The sequence below is a fragment of the Salmo trutta genome, chromosome 17, assembly GCF_901001165.1.
Source record: "Salmo trutta chromosome 17, fSalTru1.1, whole genome shotgun sequence".
NCBI lineage: Eukaryota > Metazoa > Chordata > Actinopteri > Salmoniformes > Salmonidae > Salmo > Salmo trutta.
Window position 1 is genome coordinate 41,697,010 of NC_042973.1, and position 24,602 is coordinate 41,721,611.

Consider the following 24,602-nt stretch of genomic DNA (forward strand, 5'->3'; position numbering starts at 1 on the left):
ATCTGTTTTTGTTCACAACATGATACCGGTGTGGTATTTTTATGGGCAAAGAGTAAATCCAAAGCGAATGAAAAAATCTGTGCCGTAACTAAGGTTACTGCAGGGAGTTTCAGACCTCACTAAAACTCCAATATCTAGTGGAAAGCCTTCCCAGAAGAGGGGAGGCTGTACTTACTTTTGGGTGTGTGTGGGTGGATGGGACACAACTACTCATTCCAGGGTCTTTTATTTTTTACTATTTTCTACATTGTAGAATAATAGTGAAGACATCAAAACTATGAAATAACACATATGGAATCATGTAGTAGTCCTGTTGAAAAACAAATGATCGTCCCACTAAGCGCAAACCAGATTGGATGTCGTATCGCTGCAGAATGCTGTGGTAGCCATGCTGGTTAAGTGTGCCTTGAATTCTAAATAAATCACTATGTCACCAGCAAAGCACCATCACACCACCTCCTCCATGCTTCACGGTGGAAACCACACATGCCGAGATCAGCCGTTCACCTACTCTGTGTCTCACAAAGACACGGCGGTTGGAACCAAAAATCTCAAATTTGGACTCATCAGACAAAAGGACAGATTTCCACCGGTCTAATGTCCATTGCTTGTGTTTCTTGGCAAAGGCAAGTCTCTTCTTATTGATGTCCTTTTAGTTATGGTTTCTTTGCAGCAATTGGACCGTGAAGGCCTGACTCATGCAGTCGCCTCTGAACAGTTGATGTGTCTGTTACTTGAACTCTGTGAATCATTTATTTGGGCTGCAATTTCTGAGGCTGGTAACTCTAATGAACTTAACCTCTGCAGCAGAGGTAACTTTGGGGCTTCTTTTCCTGTGGCGGTCCTCATGAGTGCCAGTTTCAGCATAGTGCTTGATGGTTTTTGCAACTGCACTTGAAGAAACTTTCGAAGTTCTTTAAATGTTCCGTATTGACTGACCGATGGACTGTTTCTCTTTGCTTATTTGAGCTGTTCTTTCCATAATATGGACTTGGTCTTTTACCAAATAGCCCTATCTTCTGTATACTACCCCTGCCTTGTCACAACACAAGTGATTGGCTCAAACGCATTCAGAAGGAAAGAAATTCCACAAATTAACTGAAATGCATTCCAGGTGACTACCTCATGAAGCTGGTTGAGATAATGCCAAGAGTGTGCAAAGCTGTCATCAAGGCAAAGGGTGGCTACTTTGAAGAATCTCAAATGTAAAATATATTTTGATTTGGTTATCAGCTACATTGTGTCTCCGGAACATAAGCTGTAATTTTATAATATGCTAAATTAACTGGGTGGTTCGAGCCCTGAATGCTGATTAGCTGACAGCCGTGGTATATCAGACCGTATATTTTTTACTGCTCTAATTACATTGGTAACCAGTTTATAATAGCAATAAGGCACCTCGGGGGTTAGTGGTATATGGCCAATCCAAGCCCTCCATGTTGCGGCGTGCATAAGAACAGCCATATACCACACCACCTCGTGCCTTATAGCTTAAATACAGCAGACAAGTCTGCCCGTATTATTTTATTGGGAATGGATAGGGAACTACTGTATCAATTCTAGAAAGTAAAGCAAGTATGAGCAAATTGATATTCCCTTGTTGGAGAGGCATTTTAACACATAGTCACCCGTACGGCTGAAGTCTGTGTACTGAACAGAAGTAACTGTTTCCCCTCAGGTGTCTCGGCGCGGTAGGGCTTCAGGGGCCATGCTGGACACTGTGGACGCCTGCTCTCTACTCTACAGACTGGAGATGGAGGGTTAGACGCGCTTACTGCTCCAGCCTAACTGTTACATGCACTCAACTTACTATGTGTAACTAGTGTCTAATCAAGTGTGTGTGTGTCTTATCGATAGGCCTGTGTTCAATGTTTGTGTGTCTTGATGATTTACTTTCTTCCTGTGTGTCAGGTGTGTGCGTGAAGGACCGCTGGCGGGAGCTGCAACAACGCACAGAGCCCCACACTGACGACCATGTGCTGGTGTTCAACGACCTCCACTTCCTCATGTCGTCGCTGGGAGCCAAGGAGTCCGGGGGAGCGGCCCAGTCCCAGCGCCTGCTGGAGGGCCTCCGGGAGCGGGCCAAGTGAGTACCACACCACCGCTACCACTGCTGGCTTATGAAACTCCTACACAGCCCCCTTATATAACACACGAGGAGAAAACGAGTGGGAGTATGGCTGGTGGGGTGAGAGGGATAAGCCTCAGAGTGGAGAGAGAGCTCAGGGTTGCTTGCTCTCTGTTGTGCTCTCCCACAGGTTGTGGTGTTTAGGTGCGTGGCTGTAATGTGTTCTGACACCCCTGACCACAGGCTCTATACACTATGTTCCTCAGCGAACAACCCCTTCTGCCAAAAAATCCAATCCTGGGCAGTTGTCATGTTTCTGATTGTTATGTAACAGGAAAATGTAGCGTGGAGGCAGCCAAGGCACCTTTGGGCCAGTGCAGCTTTTTGAGAGGGGAAAAATCAATTCCCAAAGTGAGGAGAGAAACTCAATTCCATTTTGCTACTATTTTGAATTGGCTGACTGGGATGCATGCGCTTTTGGTCAATTAATTTTGCTTGCGTAATGCTTTCTGTTATGACAATTTGCATCCGGGTATCCTGGAAGGATATTGACCTCATCCCATCAGTAGAGGATGCCTGGTTGCTCTTCAAAAGTGCTTTCCTCACCATCTTAATTAAATAAGCATGCCCCGTTCAAAAAATGTAGAACTAAGAACAGATATAGCCCTTGGTTCACCCCAGACTTGACTGCCCTTGACCAGCACAAAAACATCCTGTGGCGTTCTGCATTAGCATCAAATAGCCCCTGCAATATGCGACTTTTCAGGGAAGTCGGGAACCGATTATTGTCCGTTAAGAAAGCTAAGGCTAGCTTTTTCAAACAGAAATTGGTTTCCTGTAGCACTAATTCCAAAAAGTTTTGGGACACTGTAAAGTCCATGGCGAATAAGAGCAGCACCTCCCAGCTGCCCACTGCACTGAGGATAGGAAACACTGTCACCACCGATAATTGATCATTTCAATAAGCATTTTTCTACGGCTGGCTATGCTTTCCACTGGCTGGTCATGGGTGCACCTCAGCCATGCTCCACGGTCCTAAACAATATCATAACCGCCATCGATAAAAGACAGTACTGTGCAGCCGTCTTCATCGACCTGGCCAAGGCTTTCGACTCTGTCAATCACCGCGTTCTTATCGGCAGACTCAATAGCCTTGGCTTCTCAAATGACTGCCTCGCCTGGTTTACCAACTACTTCTCAGAGTTCAGTGTGTCAATTTGGAGGGCCTGTTGTCCGGATCTCTGGCAGCCTCTATGGGGGTGCCACAGGGTTCAATTCTCGGGCCGACTCTTTTCTCTGTATATATCAATAACGTTGCTCTTGCTGCTGGTGATTCCCTGATCCACCTCTACACAGACGACACCATTCTATATACATCTGGCCCTTCTTTGGACATTGTGTTAACTAACCTCCAAACGAGCTTCAACGCCATACAAAACTCCTTCCGTGGCCTCCAACTGCTCTTAAATGCTAGTAAAACTAAGTGCATCCTCTTCAACCGATTGCTGGCCGCACCCGCCCGCCTGACTAGCATCACTACTCTGGACGGTTCTGACCTGGAATATGTCGACAACTACAAATACCTAGGTGTCTGGTTAGACTGTAAACTCTCCTTCCAGACTCACATTAAGCATCTCCAATCCAAAATTTCGCAACAAAGCCTCCTTCACTCATGCTGCCAAACATACCCTCGTAAAACTGACAATCCTTCCCATCCTTGACTTCGGCGATGTCATTTACAAAATAGCCTCCAACACTCTACTTAGACTACCTCCAGTTTGCTATCACAGTGCCATCTGTTTTGTCACCAAAGCTCCATATACTACCCACCGCTGCGACCTGTATGCTCTCGATGGCTGGCCCTCACTACATATTCGTCACGCCAAACCCACTGGCTCCAGGTCATCTAAGTCTCTGCTTGGTAAAGCCCTGCCTTATCTCAGCTCACTGGTCACCATAGCAGCACCCACCCGTAGCAGGCGCTCCAACAGGTATATTTCACTGGTCATTCCCAAAGCCAACACTTATTTTGGCCGCCTTTCATTCCAGTTCTCTGCTGCCAGTGACCGGAACGAATTGCAAAAATCACTGAAGCTGGAGTCTTATATCTCCCTCTAACTTTAAGCATCAGCTGTCAGAGCAGCTTACCGATCACTGTACCTGTACACAGCCAATCTGTAAATAGCACACGACTACCTCATCCCCATATTATTACTTACCCTCTTGCTCATTTGCACCCCAGTATCTCTACTTGCACATCATCATCTGCACATCTATCACTCCAGTGTTAATGCGAAAGTGTAATTATTTTGTCTCCATGGCCTATTTATTACCTTACCTCCCTACTCTTCTACATTTGCACACACTGTACATAGATTTTTCTATTGTGTTATTGACCGTGCGTTTATGTGTAACTCTGTGTAGTTGTTTTTGTCGCACTGCTGTGCTTTATCTTGGCCATGTCGCAGTTGAAAATGAGAACTTGTTCTCAACTGGCCTACCTGGTTAAATAAAAATCTGGAAAATAAAAACGTTCTAACTAGCCAATGTCACCAGGTGGGTGGATGGTAGCTAATAGACTTGTTCTTTACGAGCCTCAAACTTAACCACTATTGCTATCTTAAATGCGTGTTGATCCGTAGAGTTGACTGTAGTAATCCTTTGTATCTTATTTGGTGTTTCTTGCATTGTTTGGTGAGATCCCCAGCCACACACACCATGTGTCTTTATAGATCGCCTGATGTTTACCACCACCATTTGTCTGGTCCTAGTGGTCGAGTGTAATTCCCCAAATAATACCAAAATATAAGTACGGTGACAGAGTAGGCTACCAAAAATTCTTTGAGGCTTCCTTTTATGTTTCCGTGTTTGTGAACAGTGATGCATGCAGAGTTAGAAAACATTTATCACTCTACTATTATACACAAAAAAAAAAGATTTCTTTAAAACCACATTGTTGAGTGTTTTTAGTGTCTCAAAAATCAGTCAAACATGGTACAGACGTCATCTATAATGCATTACATCATCTATACACGTTTGCATAAGCAAGGTACAGTGAATGAAAGGACAATCAGGCACATCTAAAGAAACCTCTCCGTTGGAGGATACGGTGGCAGGCTTTGGCGCAGGCATTTTCATTATTGTTACCGGATAAGACGTCACTATTTATTTTCATCAAGACCGTGAAAATGTTAATTTTGGCTGGACAGCTGACAAAGATCATCCCTTATTTCGTTGTATGAGCTTCAGTTTCAATGGAACCATCAATACAGAAAGTACATACACATTTAAAAGGTAGGCCATCCATGGTTTTACACTTTTGTAATGATGGCACAAAAGGGCACAATTCACATGGTTAGCTTCATACTTAACAGACACATTGTAATCCAAAAATGTATTAATAATCAACCCCAGATACTTGTGCTCACTGACAACGTTAATATGGCAGGACCACAGGAGAACATTAAAGGTGTTCTAAGTGTTTTAGTTCCTATAGTGTACTACTTTTTGTCTACATTGATATTCAGTTTCCATTGTTCACACCAGTTAACAACATTTACCATTTTCTTGAAGCTCATCTTCAGTTTCAGAGCTCAATACGATTTCATTTACATATAAAAGAACAGACACTTGTTCATTGTTTAGACAGACACCTTTTTCTAGGGCTTTGATGGCCAGAGTAAGATCATAAATATACATTGAGAACTGAATAGGTGATAAAATGCAACCCTGTCTCACACCAATGTCTAGGAATCATATTGGAATGCATGGTCTAGGCTAGAGATTTTATGAAAGCAACTCTGTCTGGTGGGATGTGTTGTCGTTTTAGACAGTTTCACACCTTTCTCTCTTCCGCAATCACATGCAGTAATGCCCTACAGTATCCATTTATCAAATGTTAATCCTACAACGTTTTGTAAACCCAATTTACCTTTTAGTCTGGCTGTGTGAGGATGAAACCCTGAAGCTTCTGGTCATGAACTGTATTATACAGTACAGAATAAACCTCAGACCTCGTTTTGCTAGTAACACCATGTTGTTGGCTCCATTTCTGCAGGGATCACATACAGTTCAGTGAGAGCATACTTTTTTTTTTTTTGTAAGTATAATAGGGCTTTTGACATCCCTATTGTCTTCGATCTTCTCTCCTGCTGTGTGTCTAGTGTTCCAGAGGAGAACCACCAGCACCAGCTGGCTGGCAGCGTGGGGCTGCCCATGTGTCAGGCCCTGCTGGAGTACGACCAGGGCAACTACAGCCGTGCCGTGGAGCTCCTGCAGCCCATACGCTACCGCATGATGGAGATAGGAGGCAGTGACGCGCAGGTGAGCCCCAATTTTGTGAACCATCAGGGTTTTCAGGAGCTCTATGGGCTTTGAAACCTACGCCTGGAGTAAAAAATCATTTTCAATAGGGAATGTGCTTTTTAGACCAGGAATAGATATAATCTATGTCAGAGAAAAGGACCTTTGACGTACACTCACTGAGGCATTCAGGCTATGGCAGTCTGTGTTTCTAATAGGCCTATCGGGATGGGAATGTAAAGCACAATGCAATGAGTGATAAATCATTTAACCCTGTGTTAATTTAACCACAATGCAATCATCCTTAGGCACTGTCCATAGGAAAACAATCCCTATTTACGTACAACCATAGAAATAAGAATGAATGGGCTTGGAAGCTCTGACCCTGGAAATTGACTGGTAAACTCACGGGTACACTCGATGGCTGCCTGGTATTGTGATGCAATCATTTCCATGGTAATTTGGAATGTTCTGTCAACTCATGCTGGGTTGACATTTAAATGACGCTAACTGATGTGGCTCATGTAATGTCAGTAGAGATGACTCAACAAATCACAGCCCAGATTGAAGGGTACTCTTCCTGCTTTTACTTCCTGGCATGGGAACTGTACACTCAAAATGGCTGCCGGTATACCCATTACGTTATCATTGACCTGAATGGAGATGCCCTTTCTATTCATTCTTATTTCTATGGGTACAACAGCAGGGTCGTATTCACTTGGCAAGAAACGGAAGCAAACGGGCAGGTGCTACCCGAACTTGTCCAGTAAGATGTTTTTTTTCTGTTGCACAACCTTTTGAAATGGTGTGTCCTAGTGAATATCATCCAGAGGGGTAGACACAGTATGTTCTGTGGTAAAAACATATGTTGTGTATTGTAATTACCTTGTTTGTTAAATTTCTCAGAGAGATGTCTTTAATCTGCTGCTGATTCACGCAGCAATGAAGTCAGGAGTGACCCATCACCAGAAATTAGCCAGGTAAAATATATTGATGGGCTGCCTCCAATTGAAAGGCTTTTTGCTCCGATTTGCTGTGTTATTAGCCCCGCGGTAACTTCAATACTGTGTCACTGTGATTGGACATTGACGTAGATGCCGACCATATTTCTTTTTCAAAATAGACATTGATGAGAAAAAAGTGTTAGGTTCTGAACAAACAGAGTTAACTCAAACGCCCAACTAGTAAAACATTTTAACCTGTTTTATTCAACCCACTGGGTGCCTCAGCTGCAATCACACTTTGCACATGATCAAACAACCATTTATATGTCAAGATGAGATTAGGGGTGTAACTTCTCAACTGCTATCTGTAGCCCAGTACTGCCTGTTGTGCTGTTGTCTTCGTGATCGAGCCGTCTGGTAGCAGCTACTCTTTTATCCGGTCACTTCTCCATGATGTTTACAAGTGATGTTCTATTCGCCTTACTCAACAGACCTCGGTCATACTGTTTCCCTTTTCTCTCGTAGTAACTTTTCATAGACAGAGTTCCTATTCACCCTTCATTGATCCTTGACGCTTGCATTTATTATACATGTAACGTAATCAATAAGTTCTGAAATAATGACAAGAATACGTTTTTCAAGTTAGAACCCAACAAAAGTGAATGGCTAAATACACAATATTGATTTATCTGTACAATATTTGTATAGTATAATACACATGACTAAAAAAATGGTCCTCTGTCCAGTAAGATTTTATTTTCTCTCGTCTTCTGCTCCCTGTGCGCCCTCGTTAGGGGAGTAGAAGAAGAAACAATATCTCGACAGTGCAATCTTAACTGTTGAATTTCATCAGTATGTTCTCATGGCTAAGCTTGTCCTTATTGACACCCCTGAAGTCTGTAAAATGCAAGCGTGTCTGGGTGCAATAGAGACACAATTCTCTGTGTACTGTATCTACTGATTACCATTGCAGAGTGCCTTTTTGTTCTCCAGTTAGATGTTCTACTTAAAGAACTCAATCTAGAACTGTCCTTTTGTCTTGTGTTGTGCTGTCCTCCTGGAGATGTCTGTTGGTGGAGCGTGAGGCAGCTAAGCCCAACTCTCCCCTCACTGACCGGCTGATCCAGAGAGCCCATGTCCTGCATGCCTAGCCTGGGCATAGAGGGCCTAAAGCTGGCTGCCACTGAGTCTGGACCAGGGGCTACTGCAGAGGTACCCTCCCCAAATTGACTGGATGTTTGGCGGAAGAATATGGCCTTTATTCTTCAGGTACATGGACCTAATAGAAACAATCACCTGTAACCTCAACACGGTCTATTATCAAAATGTTCAATATCCAATGATGTTTTGTATACCTTCAACATTTGTGAAAATGTTATGTTCAATTGAATGTTCTGTAACACAACATTTACAGTATGTCATATAGCAAATTATATTAGCAAACACACTTTGAAATATAAATAATACGTCATTTTCAGAAAAGAATGTCCTCATGTCAATATAAATCATATTTAAAATCATGTAATGAATAAACACTTTCAATGTCAACCTTTAGTCATCTAAGTCCAGCATATAATAACACACTTCCATACGGTCTATACAGCACACCACTAAACCAGATGCTCCGGAGGCTGTGTAATGTAAACCGTAGATGGATGTCCTTTGTTAACTGGAGTGGCCAGTAGTTCTTCTCTCTGTTCTCTCCTAGTTGTGCTGTTATTTTCTGTGTCGGACGGGCTATCCTCTTCTCACAACACTGAGCTGATCTCATCCTGGATCTGAGAGATGAGGATCTGGGAGAGCACAATGCCTGCAATCTGACAGAGACAAGAACACACTCAGTCTACATCCCAAATATCACCCTATTCCCTACACAGTGCACTAGTTTTGTCCCGATCCCAATATATGGAATAGGGTCTCATTTGGGTTGCAGGCTGGGTGCTAACTCACTCCCAACTCCGCCACTCACTTACTGAAGTAAGTCTCTTAAATAAAGCTTAATACGGCTTACTAAGAACAGTCTCTGAAGGTCAAAACTTGCATGGCTTTACCATGCACAGTGGATACAATTCTATTGCTTAGCAAATTTCATCTAACATCTGGATGAAAACAGACTGTAGAGTCATAGTTATTCTATGACCTTAACACATTGTGTTTGTTTTAACTTGCATCAATAGGAGCTTTTTTGTGCAAGTGATCACAGCATCGGGTGATGTAAACAACAGTTAAATAAATGTAGAGACAGGGAAAGTAGGCATTGACACCTGCTCTTGAATACGACGCCACATCAAAGCTGTTGGAATTGTAAGGCAATTGTTTTGACGTGACTCGTGGGTAATTTACACACTTCCCTCTCGGAGGAGACCAAATCAGTGGAATATCAGAGCAAGGGATAGAGAGAAGGGATAGATGGAGAGACTGTAGTGGGAGAGAGAAGTGACAGATTAGAGAGTAGTGAGCAGCCCGTTCATTAGTGACTGTACAAACTGCACACAGCACTCTGAGAAATGAGCTACTGTACCAGCAGACAAGAAGTGGGTGAGTCATAAACTTAATTAAACACCAACCTAAATTATCCCACATTTTGAAAGCTTTCAAGGCTATTATAGGGATGTGATTCATGAGTGTCTCACACTCAGGATGTGAGGGAATAAAGGCATGGATAATATCTTAGATGTGGTAAGTAGGCCACCATCTCAGTGGTGGGTTTTATCATCCCAACCTGAATCTAAAATCTGCTTGTGCCTCATTTTTGTTGTATGCAGACCCACTATGAGAAGCCGGTGTTCCCCACTCCACCTCTGTATGTAGTCCTTGTGCATGGGTTACCTGAGGCAGGGAGAGACCCAGAGCTAGAGCCCCCACCAATAGCAGGTGGGACTCAATCCACAGAACCGCGCTGTCTGCACAACCCACTGGATAGATGGACTTGGTGGCCTCCAGGTAGTTCTGAGTCTGGACCCCAAAGCCACACATGGTGTTGATCACAACCTGTACAGAGACAAAATAACATTAAGACTTCATACATAAGCGATCATGATGCGCTGTTGACTCAAAACAGATGATTACATTGTAATAACATATGATTGAATTATAATCAACCACATCTACTTAAATGAATTGTGATTAATTGAATCTGTTATAATTACCATGTAGTTGCTGCAGGTTGTAGCACTACCTCGGTTCTTATGTTTAGTTAATGGGTTTCTGATCGCGTTGTAAACGGTCAGTGGAATTCTATCCAGAGTGAGAAATCGTCTATGCTTTTGTCTGTAGATCTCCATTTTTAAGTGTTTTAATTCTCTCCAGTAATGAGGGTAATGTCTGCATTTATACATAATGACCTGTGTGTATGTAAGTTTAGTGACCTTAACCCATCCAACTTCTGACACCAACGCTGTGAATTCAGGGATTAGCCCCTACCGGGACTCGAACCCAGGTCCAGAGACTGTCAACCCAACGGATCCAAACCCCTTGACCAGGCTGCTGTCGGGTTAATGTACATACAGTGCATTCAGAAATACCCCCAAAATACACATAGCACATGTCAAAGTGGAATAATATTTTTTACAAGGTAATCAAATGAAAAGCTGGAATGTCTTGAGTCAAGTATTCAACCCCTTTCCCTCAGTCGAGCAGGGAATTTCAAACACAGATTTAACCAATTCCTCACAAAGAAGGGCACCTATTGGTAGATGGGTAAAAACATTTGAAAGCAAACATTGAATATCCCTTTGAACATGGTGATGTTATTAATTACACATTGGATGGTGTATCAATACACTAAGTCACTGCAAAGATATAGGCGTCCGTCGACTCGGTGGCCGGAGAGGAAGGAAACTGCTCAGGGATTTTATCATGAGCCCAATGGTGACTAAAACAGAGTTGAATGAATGTGATAGGAGAACTGAGGATGCATCAACAACATTGTAGTTACTCCACAATACTAACCTAAATGACATAATGAAAAGAAGGAGGCCTGTACAGAATAAAAATATTCCAAAACATGCATCCTGTTTGTTATAAGGCAGTAAAGTAAAACTGCAATAAATGTGGCAAAGAAATTAACTTAATGTCTTGAATACAAAGTGTTATGTTTGGGGAAATCCAACACAACATCACTGAGTACCACTCTTCATATTTTCAAGCATGGTGGTGGCTGCATCATGTTATGGGTTATGCTTGTCATCAGCAAGGGTGTTTTTTAGGATAAAAGCCTAGAGGGAAAACCTGGTTCAGTGTGCTTTCAAACAGACACTGGGAGACAAATTCACTTTTCAGCAGGACAATAACCTAAAACAAGGCCAAATACACACTGAATTTACAAAACATGAAGATTGAACACATTTGCCCTCAGAACAGCCTCACTTAGTCAGGGCATGGACTCTACAAGATGTTGAAAGCTTTCCACAGGGATGCTGGCCCATGTTGACTCCAATGCTTCCCACAGTTGTCACATTGGCTGGATGTCCTTTGGGGGTGGTGGACCATTCTTGATACACACAGGAAACTGTTGAATGTGAAAAACCCAGAACGGTTGCAATTCTTCTTCTCAATTGTCTCAAGGCTTCAAAATCCTTTAACCGGTCTTCTCCCCTTCATCTACACTGATTGAAGTGGATTTAACAAGTGACATCAATAAGGGATCATAGCGTTCACCTGGATTCACCTGGTCAGTCTGTCATGGAAAGAGCAGGTGTTCTTAATGTTTTATACACTCGGTGTACACGAGTTGCTTACCAATACGACATTGAATATTCCTGAGTGGCTTAGTTACAGTTTTTAAATCGGCTTAAATCTATGGCAAGACTGTCTCACAATGATCAACAACCAATTGGAGAGCGCTTGAAGAATTAAAAAAATTATAATGTGCAAATATTGTACAATACAGGTGTGCAAAGCTCTTAGAGACTTACCCATAAAGACTCATAGTTGTAATCACTGCCCAAGGTAATTCTAACATGTATTGCCTCAGGGGTGTGAACACTTATGTAAATGAGATTTCTGTTTTTCAGTTTCAAAACATTGGCAAACATTTCATTATGGGGTATTGTGTGTAGATTATTATATATGTTTTAATTCATTTTGAATTCGGGCTGTGACAAAATGTGGAATAAGTAAAGGGGTATGAATACTTTCTGAATGCACTGTATGTATGTTCTGAGCCCCCACCCACCTCTCCTGGTACGGGGGTGCAGCAGGAGTAAGGGACAGCACAGCGCTCAGAGCTGGGGTTCCCCTGGGTGCAGTTGAAGTACAGGTTCCATGACCAGTCAGTGTAGTTGTTCCAGCCGCAGCACTTGAACTGAGAGAATGAGAAATATAAGGAAAAGGGATCATTAGAAACATTGTCTGGTACATTCTCTCACTCTCCACTCCTCCTGGGAGGACCCACCAGCAGCCAAAGTGTGCCCGCATGGGCAGATGGGTGAACGCGCGAGGGGAGACGCAGAATGCATTGAACAGCATGTTACTCAGGGGCTTTTATGTGGAAAGCCTGATTGAAGCTGGGGTAATGGAACTTTTGATCTGCCATCACTGTGCTGTCCTGGTTAGTTGTGCTGACATGTTAAATCAACATCCCCAACGGGAACAGGTCAGTTGCAAAGACTTCAAAATGGCGTTGTGTGCCTATTGGGTCTCGCTGTAATGAACTCAACCCGGGTGTGATGTGGTTTAACTTATTAAGAGAAAATAGCATGTTATGTAAGTGTGGAATGTAGTGGAATAGATTACCTCTCTCTAAATGTAGTGGAATAGATTACCGCTCTCTGAATGTAGGGGAATAGATTACCGCTCTCTGAATGTAGTGGAATAGATTACCTCTCTCTAAATGTAGTGGAATAGATTACCGCTCTCTGAATGTAGGGGAATAGATTACCGCTCTCTGAATGTAGTGGAATAGATTACCGCTCTCTGAATGTAGTGGAATAGATTACCGCTCTCTGAATGTAGGGGAATAGATTACCGCTCTCTGAATGTAGTGGAATAGATTACCTCTCTCTGAATGTAGTGGAATAGATTACCGCTCTCTGAATGTAGGGGAATAGATTACCTCTCTCTGAATGTAGTGGAATAGATTACCGCTCTCTGAATGTAGTGGAATAGATTACCGCTCTCTGAATGTAGTGGAATAGATTACCGCTCTCTGAATGTAGTGGAATAGATTACCGCTCTCTGAATGTAGTGGAATAGATTACCTCTCTCTGAATGTAGTGGAATAGATTACCTCTCTCTGAATGTAGTGGAATAGATTACCGCTCTCTGAATGTAGTGGAATAGATTACCGCTCTCTGAATGTAGTGGAATAGATTACCGCTCTCTGAATGTAGTGGAATAGATTACCGCTCTCTGAATGTAGTGGAATAGATTACCTCTCTCTGAATGTAGTGGAATAGATTACCTCTCTCTGAATGTAGTGGAATAGATTACCTCTCTCTGAATGTAGTGGAATAGATTACCTCTCTCTGAATGTAGTGGAATAGATTACCTCTCTCTGAATGTAGTGGAATAGATTACCTCTCTCTGAATGTAGTGGAATAGATTACCTCTCTCTGAATGTAGTGGAATAGATTACCTCTCTCTGAATGTAGTGGAATAGATTACCTCTCTCTGAATGTAGTGGAATAGATTACCTCTCTCTGAATGTAGTGGAATAGATTACCTCTCTCTGAATGTAGTGGAATAGATTACCTCTCTCTGAATGTAGTGGAATAGATTACCTCTCTCTGAATGTAGTGGAATAGATTACCTCTCTCTGAATGTAGTGGAATAGATTACCTCTCTCTGAATGTAGTGGAATAGATTACCTCTCTCTGAATGTAGTGGAATAGATTACCTCTCTCTGAATGTAGTGGAATAGATTACCTCTCTCTGAATGTAGTGGAATAGATTACCTCTCTCTGAATGTAGTGGAATAGATTACCTCTCTCTGAATGTAGTGGAATAGATTACCTCTCTCTGAATGTAGTGGAATAGATTACCTCTCTCTGAATGTAGTGGAATAGATTACCTCTCTCTGAATGTAGTGGAATAGATTACCTCTCTGAATGTAGTGGAATAGATTACCTCTCTCTGAATGTAGTGGAATAGATTACCTCTCTCTGAATGTAGTGGAATAGATTACCTCTCTCTGAATGTAGTGGAATAGATTACCTCTCTCTGAATGTAGTGGAATAGATTACCTCTCTCTGAATGTAGTGGAATAGATTACCTCTCTCTGAATGTAGGGGAATAGATTACCTCTCTCTGAATGTAGGGGAATAGATTACCTCTCTCTGAATGTAGTGGAATAGATTACCTCTCTCTGAATGTAGGGGAATAGATTACCTCTCTCTGAATGTAGGGGAATAGATTACCTCTCTCTGAATGTAGTCCATGAGGTTCTGCAGATCCAGGTCATCCCTGTAGTGCACGATGGCTTTATTCACAAACTTCCCCAGAGCGTCTCGTGTCTGGGGTTACAGAGGAGAAGGGGGATAGGTATGTAAAGTACTATGTTCATGTAAATTGGCTTGTTTGATTATGGGAATGGCCCCTAGGGGATGTTTTTAGAAAGCTACACGGAGGGGGCCCTGGGGCTGGAATAGATGGCTCCTAATGTGCTATGACGGCTGTAATAACAGAGTGGTAATAAGCCCGCAGTCCCCCTGGAGAATCTCCTCCCTCCCCCTACCTCCCCTCTCCCTTCCTCACTGTCTGTCACCCGCAGCATGCCTCTAGGCACCTCCTGAATGTCATTAACGGCAAACGTCCTAGAAGAGATCTTGTTGAAATTGAACATTTGGTTCCACTTTGAAGTGACAGAGTGTTTGAATCATTTAGCGGATGGGGAGAGGATGCTGCGAGTGTGGTTAAACTGTCCTGTTTTAGCAGCGAAGGGAGCGCAGACACGAAGACAGCACAGAGAGAGAGTAGGAACTAGACAGACACCAGGCTGTAGGCGCAGTACCAGACCCCAGGAAGTGTAGAAACAGTACCTGGTCTGAATAGAAGAAGCCCAGGACAGCTATGGCCAGCTGAGTGAGGAAGACCAGAGTCAGACTGAAGGAGAACTGGAGAAGAGAGACGTTACAGAGATGGTATTCTGTCAGAGGCAGGTAGGTACAGATTTGCTCATAAGTGCTATTTCCAGTCCTGACCTTTTAATGTTCTCCAATAGAGGGATACAGTTATACTGAATATCGTTTAGGAGCACCTTCTTCCTACAGTCTTCACATTTATTGTGTCAAGGTGGCTTGAATATGAAAACCTTGGCCTTACCGTCTTCAGAAGGTGAATGTTTTCTCGCAGGGCTCCGATGCAGCCGCAGAAGGTGATGAAGAACATGACCACGCCCACCACGATCAGGATGACCGCCGGGTCGATCAGGAACGTGTCTCTGACCGTGTCTGCAAGAGACGAACACAGACAACCGTGTGGTGTGACCCACTAACACAACCTACTATGAGCTGGGGGATCTTTCTGGGCACCTCCACTGGGGATTCATTTCACAGTGATATTGGAATGAATGAAAAGCAAACCATGTCATGAAGTTAAGATTGCAGAAAGCTTTGGGTATTGATTCATATTTTCAGAGACAGATTCATGGTTTGGAATATGCAAAATAAAAATGGGTCATACCTGTTGCTTTTTGAACCTTTGCATATACCCCTATAGCAACAATCAGCAAGGAGAAGACCTGAAAGAGGACCAAAAAAATCAGATATGCATATAATCTCCTTAAAATAGTAATAATACAACTTCTTTTAGATTGGGAACACTTAACAGTTAATAACTTAGGGCTCTATTCAATCCGCATCACAGAAGTTCAGCTTGACAGCGTGATTGAAATTTAAAGGCAATGTTCCCGCTTTAGCGGAGACTGCATTTATGATAAACGCTGCATATGTCGGATCAATATGAAATTACTTTTTACATTTCTAACGTGGAATCTGTTACGCTTCAGCCTGACAGATTGAATAGAGCCCTTAAAATACTGCTTTTTGTTTTTGTTGCTGCAGTTTTCAACCCTGGGCTTAGGGCAATTCATCAAATCAGTCGAGCCTTGCCTTCAATTTCTCTCTCCATTTATTTTTGGGGAATTGTCTGGTTCATTTGTCAGCTTTTGTTGTGTAGTTTCATCTTTGCCAAACTAATCTCAGACAGAAGATTTGATAGTTGTTCCAGCTCTTCATTGTATTTCTATTCTTTTTTGGGCAGACAGAATAGGCTCCCCTATTCATGGAGCTAGAGTCCTTGGAGCTAGAGTCCTTGGAGCTAGAGTCCTTGGAGCTAGAGTCCTTGGAGCTAGAGTCCTTGGAGCTAGAGTCCTTGGAGCTAGCCCTTGTCAGTAGGTGATGTGTACTCTCAAAAAGCACAGCCCTGAAGGAGTTAAGAGTTCTGTTTTCAAAATCTATTTCCCTACATGATTGTTATACCACCTTGAATGATCATTTGTATGACTTGTCTTTTGTTTACAGACCCCCTGATTGGCTTCCTGATGGCCAATAGTGTGTGGTTCTGAGAGAGCTTGTACACCGTAGGATGTCTCTGAAATTAATTACACAAGCTCCTATTTAAACATACAAAAATGGTTGTCTCATACTGCTTTGTCTCGTTGAAATAAAAACTATATTTTGCAAGAGAGACTTGCATTGACCATTAACAATCATAGACGTCTTTGCTTGATAGATAGTGTGGTTTGTTTGCGAGGAGGATCTGTGTGGGTTAAGCACACCAAGGACACATGAGAGAATTCAAATGGTTTGTTGTGCTCTGTCTTTCCGTCATGGAATCATCAACGTCTGAAAAGAGTTGCTGTCATAACCGCCTTGGTTGGAGAGCAATACCTAGCAACAGTGTACTTTTGCATTTACGACCTCTAGATAATATATCTATCTACACACAACACAGTTTGATTGGAGCTCCAGTGTTTTCACGGTCGTCAAATAAATCAATACTGTAATTGTTGCTTTTAGGTTGCCTGTGATTCCCTCTTGGCTGGCTGGCTGAAACATGGCTATTGTATAGAATTGGTCTGTGCTGGCCTCCTGGGGGGTGCAGCGGTCTAAGACACTGCATCGCAGTGCTAGTGGTGTTACTACAGACCCGGGTTCATTCCCGGGCTGTGCCACAACCGGCCGTGGCCGGGAGTCCCATAGGACAGCGCACAGCGTCGTCCGGGTTAGGTTTGGCCTGGGGGGACTTTACTTGGCGCCCTAGCGACTCCTTGTGGTGGGCCGGGTGCCAGCAGGCTGACCCCCGGTCGCCAGTTGAACAGTGTTTCCTCCGACACATCGGTGCGACTGGCTTCCGGGTTAAGAGAGTGGGTGTTTAGAAGTCTGGTTAGGCGGGTCATGATTTGGAGGACGCATGACTCCACGTTCGCCTGACCTGAGCCCAATGGGGAGTTGCAGGGATGAGACAAGATCGTAATTGGGGAGAAAAAATCAAATAAAAAAATGTTGGTCTGCGCTGGGAATAAGGTATACTGGTGAAAGTATTCCAGATATGTTTCCAGGCTTTGAACAGGGAGAAACGGTCCTGTATCCTGGTTGGATTGTGTTGGGGCGGCCTGAGCCCCTGACTCAGCTGAGCCAGGCCAGGGGGACGAGACCGGAACAAAAGGCTGTAGCACTGCAGTCCAGGGCCTGTCCAGATAAACACACACAACTAGCCCAGTGATGTTTGGCTGCCACCGGTCCCCTGGCCTGGACGGTTCAATAACACGTTCTGCACATCTCTGTTCTCTCTGTCTAGACATGGATAAAGAAGGATTGATAGAGCTGTGATATCACAGGTTGTAATATATTCCTGATGGGATTTGCTCCTGCACAAAGAGCCAATGGAACTTCAATGCGACCCCCATCCCGTGAGTGCTTCGTCTCTCGTCTATCACATAATCTCTGCCCTATCCTTTATCTTATTGTAGCTGTCTGCTTCACCCATAGAGATAAAACCCAGTGTTATCTCTATGGCTTCAACACCATGTACCAGCATCAAGCCCCCTGTCTATCTGCCACATGGCCGCACACTCACAATGACGACATGGTCATGTGAGCTTTAGGACAGCCATTCAGCCCCTGTGCTTGGTAGAAGAGATCAGTCTATAGGAGACAGACAATATGCTCTTTAACAAACGGTGGTGTTGAAGACTTACCAGACACACAAGCTTTTCATTGAATAAACACAATACTGGCTAAATAGTTTAGAGTGTAGGCTTTAGGTTTACACTACAACAAACGTGTAACTTTGGTCATGTAAAAGATAACCATTCCTCATGACATTTTACACCACCCCTAAGACTTTCAGCAAGTTGAGGAATAGTTAACGGTGCAAAGTTAATGAAGAACCATTGAAATGAGACAGTACATTTCACCAACAACGTGTCAGATTAATATATCGTTGGTGTGAATGTCGACATTTTACAGTTGTGAATCATCTAAACAGGAAGCGTCTGCCAGCTGTTTGCAGCCCAGGAAACCTTTGAGTTATATCTCTGCATGTTTAATTCATGAGCTTTTAGCTTGAGAGCGTATTTCTCTGTTTTTTAGAGGTGAAGCATTCTGTTGCTCAATGGTTTGTACACTGCATTGTACATTACATTCATCTACAGCCAGATCACTGGTGCTTAGGGCTTATGTTTGTTACAGTATGTTAGAGGTCTTCAGCCGAGTGGCTCCACTTACCCAGAACAAGAAGCTGAAAAAGAACAGGAAGTACCTTATCCAAGGGTTGATGAAGGAAAAAGTCTCGGCTCGGTTAAGATTCAATTTCCTATCCATTTTTGTTCTTTTCTATGCTCCAAAAAATATAAATATACCCAGAAAACTTCCAAGTCTTCCTTGGGAAAGAGGTCTTCTAACCTCAATGGCACGTCCTGATTAAATAAAAGTTCATAAATAAAATAAAAACCTCCAAAAACAAACACAGAAATGCCTAGTCCAACCCCAGAGATATTTGACCACCATACAAATCAGCTTCTGTGTAAAGTTTGCAGTGGCTGCTGCCTAAAAAGGGGGGCTAGCAGCTGTGACGCTGCCCTGCCATGGCTGGTAAGCACCAGAACTGTCCTGCAAGCCCAGGAATCAGGTTACACAAAATATATGTGGCCTCAGTGCTGCTGAATGGCCCATTGGCCCAGGAGCTTTAATGTATTGTCAGCCTGTCTGTCACTGAGGCTGCCTGTCACTCAACAACCAGGTCTTTTTTTATATATATATATATATATAGAGATATATATCTATATATCAAATAGCTAAATGATCCATAGCATGACCATCTTAAAACAATTCCATATGTCAGCTTAGCACCCCCCCAAAATGTCTTAGACTAAAGAAGTAAGTAACCATACCAAACGTAACATAAACTAATTTGAGTGTTCGGGATTTACTGTTACTATGTTACGTCTAGTCTATGAGACCAGGCTGCAGTAAAGGACTACAGTGTAGCCTTATGAGAGTAGCCTACAACAAGAGAAACATCTAGTCAAATCAAGTCCCTGTGATCAATATTCATATGTGGGTATATATATAGGTTATCTAGGGCCTAGGGGATGGACATTGTGTATTGACAGTGGGGCCGGAATCTGAAGCAATTGCTTTTTTAGTCTTCAGCGTTTTACCGTAAATGCGATCTCTGTGAATGTCAGGGAAATTACCTTTAAAAGGCACATTGTTGGTATTGCAATGCGCTTGACGACAAAGGGCCTCTGATGGAATCCTGGCCAAAGTTTTACAACACCAGAGCATTCTCTGTAGGCTATCACATTTTCTGATTTCTTAATATGGGCCTACCCAATGAAAGTGGCCTTCAAGAATGTGGAAATGTAAATTTGACCTAAAAAAAGCATCCTCATGTCCTGCTCTCTCTCCCTGTAGACTTAAGTTAACACCTGCTGTTGGGATGTTGTGGTCCCCTTGACCCCTAGTGTGTGATGTGATGAAAGAAATAAAAGCTGAAATAAATCATTCTCTCTACTATTATTCTGACATTTCCCATTCTTAAAATAAAGTGGTGATCCTAACTGACCTAAGATAGGGAATTTTTCTGAGGATTAAATGGCAGGAATAGTCAAAAACTGAGTTTAAATGTATTTGGCTAAGGTGTATGTAAACTTCCGACTTCAACTGTATCTCAGATTGGCCAATAAAAAGAAAAGATTAAGATGGGCAAACGAACACAGACACTGGACAGAAGAACTCTGCCTAGAAGGCCTGCCTCCCGGAGTTGCCTCTTCACTGTTGAGGTTGAGACTGGTGTTTTGCGGGTAGTCTTTAATGAAGCTGCCAGTTGAGGACTTGTCTGTTTCTCAAACTAGACACTCTAATGTACAGTTATGGCCAAAGGTTTTGAGAATGACACAAATATTAATTTTCAAAGTTTGCTGCTTCAGTGTCTTTAGAAATTTTTGTCAGATGTTACTATGGAATACTGAAGTATAATTACAAGCATTTCATAAGTGTCAAAGGCTTTTATTGACAATTACATGAAGTTGATGCAAAGAGTCAATATTTGCAGTGTTGACCCTTCTTTTTCCAAGACCTCTGCAATCCGCCCTGCCATGCTGTCAATTAACTTCTGGGCCACATCCTGACTGATGACAGCCAATTCTTGCATAATCAATGCTTGGAGTTTGTCAGAATTTTTGGGGTTTTGTTTGTCTACCCGCCTCTTGAGGAGTGACCACAAGTTCTCAATGGGATTAAGGTCTGGGGAGTTTCCTGGCCATGGACCCAAAATATCAATGTTTTGTTCCCCGAGCCACTTAGTTATCACTTTTGCCTTATGGCAAGGTGCTCCATCATGCTGGAAAAGGCATTGTTCGTCACCAAACTGTTCCTGGATGGTTGGGAGAAGTTGCTCTCGGAGGATGTGTTGGTACCATTCTTTATTCATAGCTGTGTTCTTAGGCAAAATTATGAGTGAGCCCACTCCCTTGGCTCAGAAGCAACCCCACACATGAATGGTCTCAGGATGCTTTACTGTTGGCATGACACAGGACTGATGGTAGCGCTCACCTTGTCTTCTCCGGACAAGTTTTTTTCCGGATGCCCCAAACAGTCAGAAAGGGGATTCATCAGAGGCAATGACTTTACCCCAAGTCCTCAGCAGTCCAATCCCTGTACCTTTTACAGAATATCAGTCTGTCCCTGATGTTTTTCCTGGAGAGAAGTGGCTTCTTTGCTGCCCTTCTTGACACCAGGCAATCCTCCAAAAGTCTTCGCCTCACTGTACGTGCAGATGCACTCACACCTGCCTGCTGCCATTCCTGAGCAAGCTCTGTACTGGTGGTGCCCCGATCCCGCAGCTGAATTAACTTTAGGAGACGGTCCTGGCGCTTGCTGGACTTTCTTGGGCGCCCTGAAGCCTTCTTCACAACAATTGAACCGCTCTCCTTGAAGTTCTTGATGATCCGATAAATGGTTGATTTAGGTGCAATTTTACTGGCAGCAATATCCTTGCCTGTGAAGCCCTTTTTGTGCAAAGCAATGATGACGGCATGTCTTTTCTTGCAGGTAACCATGATTGACAGAGGAAGAACAATGATTCCAAGCACCACCCTCCTTTTGAAGCTTCCAGTCTGTTATTCGAACTCAATCAGCATGACAGAGTTATCTCCAGCCTTGTCCTCGTCAACACTCACACCTGTGTTAATGAGAGAATCACTGACATGATGTCAGCTGGTCCTTTTGTGGCAGGGCTGAAATGCAGTGGAAATGTTTTTTGGGGATTCAGTTCATTTGCATGGCAAAGAGGGACTTTGCAATTAATTGTATTCAGTCACCTAGAATGCATTTCACTTAATAGGTGTGCCTTGTTAATTTGTGAAATGTATTTTCTTCTTAATGCGTTTGAGCCAATCAGTTGTGTTGTGACAAGATAGGGTTGGTATACAGAAAATAGCCCTATTTGGTAAAAGACCAAGTCCATATTATGGAAAGAACAGCTCATATAAGCAAAGAGACATGAAGGTCAGAACTTTGAAAGTTTCTTCAAGTGCAGTCGCAAAAACCATCAAGCGCTATGATGAAACTAAACTGCCTCTCCTGAGGACCGCCACCGGAAAGGAAGACCCAGAGTTTCCTCTGCTGCAGAGGATAAGTTCATTAGAGTTACCAGCCTCAAAAATCGGCAATTAACTGCACCTCAGATTGAACCTTACCGAGTTCAAGTAACAGACACATCTCAACATGAACTGTTCAGAGGAGACTGCGTGAATCAGGCCTTCGTGGTCGAATGCTGCAAAGAAACCACTACTAAAGGACACCTCATTATAAGAAGAGACTTGCTTTGGCCAAGAAAACGAGCAATTGACATTAGACCGGTGGAAATCTGACCTTTGGTCTGATGAGTCCAAATCTGAGATTTTTGGTTCCAACCGCCGTGTCTTTGTGAGACGCAGAGTGGGTGAACGGATGATCTCCAAATATGTAGTTCCCACCGTGAAGCATGGAGGAGGTGTGATGGTGTGAGGGTTCTTTGCTGGTGACACTGTCTGTGATGTATTTAGAATTCAAGGCACACTTAACCAGCATGGCTACCACAGCATTCTGCTGTCATACGCCATCCCATCTGGTTTGCGCTTAGTGGGACGATCATTTGTTTTTCAACAGGAAAATAACCCAAAACAAACCTCCAGGCTGTGTAAGGACTATTTGACCAAGAAGGAGAGTGATGGAGTGCTGCATCAGATGACCTGGCCTCCACAATCACCCGACCTCAACCCAATTGAGATGGTTTGGAATGAGTTGGACCACAGAGTGAAGGAAAAGCAGCCAACAAGTGCTCAGCATATGTGGGAACTCCTTCGAGACTGTTGGAAAAGCATTCCAGGTGACTAACTCATGAAGCTGGTTGAGAGAATGCAAAGCTGAGTAAGTGTGTCCAAACTTCTGACTGGTACTGTGTATGTTTTATTTTAATTGTTTGTATTTTATTTTGAAGAAATCAAATAATGTATGTTGGAAAATCAAACAGAATATCCCCATTCACCACTAATCACTTTATTTCAGTACATATTACTAATACAAAATGGTCTGTACAAAGGCTAAAATAGGTATTTTTTTGCATAGAAGGAACAGTGAGATTAAAGAAAGCCAGAATGGAATGGCACAGTAAACTCTACTCACTACCAAACAGGAAGGAGAGAAGGAGAACAGATTAAAGGCCTAGATTCAATCTGTAGCGCTAATGATCCGTGCTCTTCCGAGATTAAAATTTTAAGGTAATTTCCTATTGAGCCGACATATACTGCGTTTACTGTGACGTGGGAGCATTGCCTTTACATTTTAATCGCGCTGTAGCGTGGATCTTCAATGCTATGGATTGAATCTACGCCTATCTCGGGGTGAAGCTCAGTAGAAAAATACTCTTGTGCTCACAAACAGTAAAAATACTAGATAAAATTGCCAATTTTATAGGACACATCTGTAGAAACCAACTCGAAGAAAATCAGAGCCATAGATATAGTGAGATACAGTATATAGAGATATATCTATGTATGGCTCAGACTATTATTATACTGCTCAATGTATACACTTTCTCCCCCCATTCCCCCCTTCACCAATACATATGTAAATGTTGGGACTATAAATTGTGCCTTCCTGTATTATACTTATGCTAAAATGTTTATTCTATTCTACTGTAATTTACTTTATGTTCATATTCTTATCTTTTATTATTTCTTACTGTTGCGTTGTTGAGAAGGAACCTGCAAGTAAGCGTTTCACTGGGCAGTGTATACCAAGCGTATCCCGTACATACGACCAATAAAACTTCAAACCTGACAACTGTCATTTGAGTTTCTATTGTGATTAGTTCGTCACACTGTCTGCAGTAGCTGCCCCTTCCGCACGTATTTTAAGGGAAGACGCTGTTCATGGTTTCCCTTGATGTAGCCTAACTTCTGACTGCTCACTCACTGATTCACTCCGTTCAATATACCAAAATAGTATAAATTATTCCGAATCAAACCCTACTTTAAAAACGATACTTAACGGTGCCAGGAAAAAACACAATAACGTCAGTCTTCAAACATGAAAGGCAAATGAGCGTACAGGGTATAGTGGGATTTTGCGACACACTTTCCTTTATTTAAAAAATATTAGGATTTAAAGAATGAAATGTAGCGCACCACCTAATATAGATATTCAGAGTTCTTTTACATGTAGCAACAAAAAAAATCCACAGGACAAGGCTGACAGAAAGCAGATAATACTGCGGTTTGCCATGACACTACATCAAACACACCATTCAAGAGCTTACATTTCAGAACAGCTCAGATAGTCAGCTTTAGTTGTGAGGGA

At 42.7% G+C, this 24,602-nt stretch overlaps 2 protein-coding genes across 7 annotated transcripts in view; one reads left to right on the top strand and one right to left on the bottom strand.

The window, feature by feature from the left end:
* The window catches only part of ttc38 (tetratricopeptide repeat domain 38), a 22,649-nt gene extending 13,787 nt beyond the window's left edge, over nucleotides 1–8,862 (top strand). For all 5 annotated transcript variants that reach the window (XM_029696825.1, XM_029696826.1, XM_029696824.1 and 2 more), the window contains 5 exons: nucleotides 1,679–1,760; nucleotides 1,912–2,086; nucleotides 6,232–6,391; nucleotides 7,277–7,350; nucleotides 8,378–8,862. In XM_029696825.1, coding sequence (XP_029552685.1) covers nucleotides 1,679–1,760; nucleotides 1,912–2,086; nucleotides 6,232–6,391; nucleotides 7,277–7,350; nucleotides 8,378–8,465 — 579 coding nt within the window. In that variant the 3' untranslated portion in view covers nucleotides 8,466–8,862. The remainder of the gene's footprint in view (nucleotides 1–1,678; nucleotides 1,761–1,911; nucleotides 2,087–6,231; nucleotides 6,392–7,276; nucleotides 7,351–8,377) is intronic.
* tspan33b (tetraspanin 33b) lies at nucleotides 8,810–19,490 on the bottom strand. 2 transcript variants are annotated; one of them, XM_029696828.1, is made up of 8 exons: nucleotides 18,984–19,490; nucleotides 15,937–15,994; nucleotides 15,577–15,704; nucleotides 15,294–15,368; nucleotides 14,673–14,768; nucleotides 12,491–12,619; nucleotides 10,144–10,305; nucleotides 8,810–9,131 (listed from the first exon to the last, which is right to left on the bottom strand). In XM_029696828.1, exons 1-8 carry the CDS (start codon nucleotides 19,077–19,079, stop codon nucleotides 9,063–9,065), a joined length of 813 nt encoding a protein of 270 aa, XP_029552688.1. In that variant the 5' UTR covers nucleotides 19,080–19,490; the 3' UTR covers nucleotides 8,810–9,062. The 2 variants fall into 2 exon arrangements, with proteins under 2 accessions (XP_029552688.1, XP_029552689.1); XM_029696829.1 differs by lacking the exon at nucleotides 14,673–14,768.
* Between the last annotated feature and the right edge of the window lie 5,112 nt (nucleotides 19,491–24,602).

Excerpts from the sequence above, each read along its gene's own strand:
- tspan33b (XM_029696828.1), bottom strand. The coding sequence starts at position 19,079 with ATGGATAGGAAATTGAATCTTAACCGAGCCGAGACTTTTTCCTTCATC. Across the intron at positions 15,705-15,936 it reads AAAGGTTCAAAAAGCAACAG|ACACGGTCAGAGACACGTTC; the intron begins GTATGACCCATT and ends CGTCTCTTGCAG. Across the intron at positions 10,306-12,490 it reads GCACCCCCGTACCAGGAGAG|GTTGTGATCAACACCATGTG; the intron begins GTGGGTGGGGGC and ends GTCTCTGTACAG.